The sequence below is a fragment of the Carya illinoinensis genome, chromosome 11 (assembly GCF_018687715.1).
Source record: "Carya illinoinensis cultivar Pawnee chromosome 11, C.illinoinensisPawnee_v1, whole genome shotgun sequence".
NCBI lineage: Eukaryota > Viridiplantae > Streptophyta > Magnoliopsida > Fagales > Juglandaceae > Carya > Carya illinoinensis.
The window spans coordinates 26,843,127-26,848,964 of NC_056762.1; the positions used below are offsets into that span (position 1 = coordinate 26,843,127).

The window sequence follows — 5,838 nt, forward strand, 5'->3', positions numbered from 1 at the left end:
GGGAAAATATGGAGGATTAGCAAGAGGGCAGAATTCCAAGAAGTTGCGAAGAATACGTTCGTGCTCACGTTTGCAACTCATGCTGATAAAGACAGGATTATGGATGGCAAACCGTGGCTCTTTGATGGTGGGTTGTTTGCTCTGCAGCAGTATGATCGTGCGATTCAACCATCGCAGATTGCGTTTGAAGTGGAGACTTTTTGGGTCCAAATGCATAATCTGGCGTTGGGTCAGATGACGAGGGATTATGGTAGACTAATTGGAGCGTCAGTAGGAAGAGTTGTGGATGTTGATACAGCGGAAGATGGTGTAGGGTGGGGGAAATATCTGCAGGTTAAAATCGAACTGTCCCTGAAAAAAACTCTTGCTCGTGGTCGTTTTGTCAATTCCTTTGGCAAAAAAGACATGGGTGCAGTTTCAGTATGAAAAATTGCCAAGATTATGCTTTAAGTGTGGTTGTTTAACTCATGAGGCACTCGGGTGCCAAAATGACGTTCCTCATATGGAGATGGAGGGGGAGGAAGCTATGCAATTTGGAGCTTGGCTTCGAGCGGAGTCAGTTTTCAGACGTAAAATGTCCTTTGCCGCTAGAACTGATAGTGCAGGGGAGAAGGTTGATTACTCTCCTTCTTCTCACAGGGCGGAGGGGTCTGTTGGTAGTACTGATCATGGTGAAAGGTTGGTGGTGCCGGAGGAAGAACTTGCACCGGCAGCTGAGAAAAAAAGCAATTATGAGTGTAGCGAAATTGGAGGAATTTTTTCAAAAAATGGAGATAAGGCTGGTATCGTTATGGATAGACTAGAGGCTGGTAGTGAGTTAAATAAGGAGTGTGTTTCGGGGAATGAAGGTGCACAGGAAGTGGAAATTCAATTTTCAAAAGCCGTGGAATTCGATGATAGCACTTATTTGTCTAACAAAGGGGATGGTGGAAAGTTGATGGGCTTTAACGGGCCTCATCTGGAGACATTGGATGGGCTTCAGCCTAACTCGGGGTTAAGGCCCATTATGCATGTGCAGTCACAAGCTCATATACCCACATGCACAGCTCAAGTTGTGCCAAAGGCAGGGGATTCGATTGCTGGCCAGAACAGCATGAATGCTGTAGAACAAGTTAAGGATCAAACAGTTCAGAGGGGAGCACAAAAGTGGAAAAGGAGAGCTCGATCACAGGGTCGACTTGCAGCTAGTCTGGACAGTGTATCAAGAACCAAAAGGTTGCGTGCTGAAGATGGTGTCTTGAATGAAGTAGTGGCTGCGAACAAAGGGAAGGGTGATAACTCTAAGCATAAGGTATTGCCGGGGGCTTGGGAACCCCTGGACAATTCAAAGTCTTAGCTTCTTAGTTAAGACACAAGTTCCTGAGGTGGTTTTCATTATGGAAACCAAATTGTGTTCGAGAAGGGCTTAGTTGGTTGCAAAGAAATTAAATTTCGAATGTTGTATTGCAGTTGATGCTATTGGCAGGAGTGGAGGGTTGCTCTTGATGTGGAAGCAGGATATTCAGTTAGAATTACTTAATTATTCTCAAAGGCATATCAATGCTTTTATCACTAATGACATGGGGGATGCTCGTTGGCTGCTTACATGCTTTTATGGCCACCCTGAGGTAAGTCAAAGGAAGGTTGGTTTTGATTTACTAAATTCTTTTGAACCTGTTGAGTTGAGCTGGTGTGTTATTGGTGATTTTAATGGAATCTTAACTAATGATGAAAAGGTAGGGGGCAGAGAAAGGAGTGAGGGTCAAATGAATTTATTCAGAAATGTTTTAGAGAAAGGTTCTTTATTTGACTTGGGGTGGAGGGGGGATAAGTTTACATGGTCTAATCGGCATGAAGATTCTTCTTTTACAAAAGTTAGGCTTGACCGTGTATTGGCAAATCAATATTGGATGAATATGTCAATAAACTATTATGTGGATAGTCTTACTTCTGTTTGTTCAGACCATAGACCTTTGCTTCTCAAATGCATGTTCAGATATCACTCACGGGTTTCCATCCCTAGTTATTTTAAGTATGAGGCAGCTTGGGGCCAAGAGGATGGATGTAGAAGTTTAGTGAGTTTGGTATGGCAGAAGCCGATGGGAGGACTGAATCAGTGGAGGAATGTGCTATCCAAGCTAGCCCTCTGTAGTAAGGATCTACTGAAGTGGAGTAAAAACATTGATAAGGACAGACTACAGGCAATTAAGGAAAAAAAAGCAACTATTAATCTATTACAAAGGGAGGAAAGCCCTGATAATATGCTCTTATTGAAGCAATTACACAAGGAGGTCGAATTACTACTAGAACAGGAGGACATCAAATGGAAACAAAAGGCTAAGAAGCATTGGCTTGAGAAAGGGGATTGAAACACAAAATTTTATCATGCATGTGTTAACCAGAGAAGGAAGAAGAATTCTATTAAAATGATAAAAGATGACAATAGGCTGGTATTGACTGGAAAGGAAGATATCTCTGCTGGTTTTTGTTAGCATTTCTCAAAAGTTTTTCTCTCAACTTCCCCCACACGTGAGAAGATTGATCAGTGCCTATGTGGTGTGGAGCAAAAGGTGTCAGAGGAGATGAGACTCAATCTAAATAAGGTCTTTTTGAAAGAGGAAATTGAAGTAGCTTTGAAGCAAATGTCCTATTTTAAAGCACCTGGACCTTATGGTTTTAGTGCTGGTTTTTATCAAGACCATTGGGATATAGTGGGTGATGAAGTCTCTACTGCTGTTTTGTCCTTTTTACACAGTGGTATAATGCCTGCTGATCTTAATCACACCCTTATTGCTCTGGTCCCAAAGGTAATTTCTCCTACTTCAGTGCATGATTTTAGACCTATTAGTTTATGCAATGTTTTGTACAAACTGATCTCTAAAGTCCTTCCTAATAGAATGAAAGGGGTTTTGTCTAAGGTTATCTCTTGGAATCAAAGTGCTTTTATTCCAGGTAGGCTTATAACGGATAATGTTATGGTTGCCTATGAACTACTACATTCCATGCAGTCAAGACAGCATAGTAAGGTGGGTAGTATGGCTATCAAACTAGATATGTTCAAGGCCTATGATAGGGTGGAATGGGATTTTTTGGAGGCCATGCTACTCAAGTTGGGGTTTGGTTCTAGATGGACTGGCTTAATTATGGCTTATGTCAAATCCGTTAGCTATGCTGTGAAGCTTAATGGAGTACCTAGTGATACCATTATCCCTTCAAGAGGAATACGTCAAGGTGACCCTTTGTCACCTTACTTGTGCCTAATTTGTGCTGTGGGTCTTTCTTCTTTACTAAAACAAGCTGAAAATAGGGGTGTCTTGAGGGGGGTGGCAGCTTCGAGGGGAGGTATTAGAATTAATCATCTTCTTTTTGCTGATGATTGTGTTATATTTTGTCAAGCAAAACAAGAAGAATGGTTCATGGTGGAGCAGCTTTTGAGTAAGTATGAAGGAGCTTCAGGTCAATCCTTGAATAAACAAAAAACTTCTATTTGTTTCAGTAAAAATAAAAATCCAGCAGCAAGAGAATTAATATTGCAGTCAACAAATGGGGTAGTGTGTGGTGATTATAATAAGTACTTGGGTCTCCCTACCATGATAGGAAGATACAAGTATATGTCTTTTCGAGGCTTAAAAGAGAGGATATGGAGGAGAATGTGTAGTTGGAAATCTGTTTTTTTATCTACAGCAGGGAAAGAGATTCTTATTAAGAGTGTTTTGCAAGCCATTCCATCTTATACTATGAGTGTGTTCAAACTACCGTGTGGGTTGATAAAGGAAATAGAAGCTTTGTTTTCTAAGTTCTGGTGGAGTCATAATAAATCTGTGAAAGGCATCCATTGGAAAAGTTGGGAGAAGCTAGGCCAAGTCAAGACTAAGGGAGGTTTGGGATTTAGAAGCCTTGCTAGCTTTAATAAGGCTCTTTTATCAAAGCAACTATGGAGACTTATCCAGGATCCTTCATCTTTGGTGGCCCGAGTCTTCAAACATAAGTATTATAATTCCTGCAATGTTTTAGATTCAAAGGTTGAGACTTCTCCATCTCACATTTGGAGGAGCATCTGGTCTGCTATGGATGTAGTCAAAGCTAGATCTGTTTGGAGGGTGGGGAATGGTGAGTCTATTAAGATATGGCAAGATAGATGGTTACCGAGGTACTCTACTTATATGATTCAATCTCCTATTTCACTATTAGATATGGATGCTCGAGTTGCTGGTTTAATTAACTCTGGGACTCGTGAGTGGAAGGCAGATCTCATAGACGCTATTTTCAATTTAGAGGAAAGCAAATTAATCTTAAGCTTGCCTATTAGTATTCGGGGTGCCAGTGATAAGCTTATGTGGGTGGTAGCCTCAAATGGGATTTTTTTAGTTAAGAGTGCTTATTTTGTTGCTTATGAGTTACAGAGTATGCATAAGGGGCAGTCTTCTAATGCTTCGGGGTTGGAGGCTCAATGGAAAAAGATTTGGGGTTTGCAGGTCCCAGGGAAAGTAAAACAAGTGCTATGGAAAGCTCTTACTGATATTCTACCTACAATGGCTGCGCTGGTTAAAAAACAGGTTTTGCAAGATGGCTTGTGTCCTATCTGCACCAGAGAGGAGGAATCAGTCTTGCATGTATTATGGACATGTCCTGCAGCAACTGATGTATGGGGTGACTCATCTAGTCCTGTGAAGAAATGGCCTTCAGATTTTGTGGATTTTTCTAATTTATGGGGCAACTGGTCTATGAAACTCGAGGGACAGCACTTAGAACAAGTTGCAGTAGTCTGTCATAAGCTGTGGGCTAGACGAAACAGATGGGTGTTTGAACAACTCTTCCAAGATCCAGCTTCTCTTTTTATGGCTGCGTTGAATGAGCTTGAAATTTTCCAGGCAGCAGGTAGTATACAACAGTAGCACAACTCTGCAGCAGCAGTTCAGCAGCAGCAATTTTATGCAGCAGGAAGTATACAGCAGCAGCAAAATTCTGCTACAGCAGTTCAGCAGGATCAACTTTCTGCAGCAGGTAGTATACAGCAGCAGCAAACTTCAGCAGCAACAGTTTGGCAGCAGCAATTTTCTGCAGCAGGTAGTATACAGCAGCAGCCAATTTCTACAGTAGCAGTTCAGCAGCAGCAACTTTTTGTAGCAACTGGCCAGCAACGAGTAGAGGTCCATACCAAGTGGTCACCAGCAAGTGAGCCTTTTTATAAACTTAATTTTGATGCCTCTTATTCAGAATATAGTAATTGCATGGGGATTGGGATTGTTTTGAGGGATGGAATGGGTGATATAGAGGTGGTTCTAGTTGCACCAAAGGCTCATGTTCTTTCAGCTTTTCATGCAGAATGCTATGCCTTGTTAAGAGCTATGCAACTGTGTAGAGAGTTGGGTTTTTCATACATGGTGTTCGAAGGTGATGCAAAATAGGTCATTGATTGTGTTACTAGCAAGTGCTCGGATTGCTCTTGGAAGGGGCAGCTTGTAGAAGATATCCAATTCCTGTTGAATGGGCAGGCCAATTGGAAGGTTTCATTTACTAAAAGGGGGGGCAATCAGGCAGCTCATGCTGCTGCACACTTGACTAAGTTTCTAAATTTCGAATGTGTGTGGATTGAGGAGGGACCTAGTGAGGTTATGGAAGTTGTATTGAGGGATAAAAATTATATTATTTCTTGATGGATTAATGAAATTCTATTTTCATTCAAAAAATAATATTTTTATATCTTTCAATAATATTAAATAAAATCATTTTAATAAACATTTAGCTCATTTTTATTAACAAGCATACATTTCCAAAGTCTTATGTGCGATTACAATTCTCTAATAATTATATATTTCTAAATTTTTTTTATTCCAAATTTAGTTATATAATTCAATT

The 5,838-nt window shown here is 40.7% G+C and overlaps 1 protein-coding gene across 1 annotated transcript; it reads left to right on the forward strand.

Annotated features, from left to right (window-relative positions):
* The first annotated feature begins 508 nt into the window (after window positions 1-508).
* Window positions 509-5,387, forward strand: LOC122282336. Its single transcript, XM_043094297.1, has 4 exons — window positions 509-1,329; window positions 1,466-1,607; window positions 2,472-4,857; window positions 4,921-5,387. The coding sequence occupies exons 1-4, from the start codon at window positions 509-511 to the stop codon at window positions 5,385-5,387; spliced, it is 3,816 nt and encodes a 1,271-aa protein (XP_042950231.1).
* Window positions 5,388-5,838: the final 451 nt, after the last annotated feature.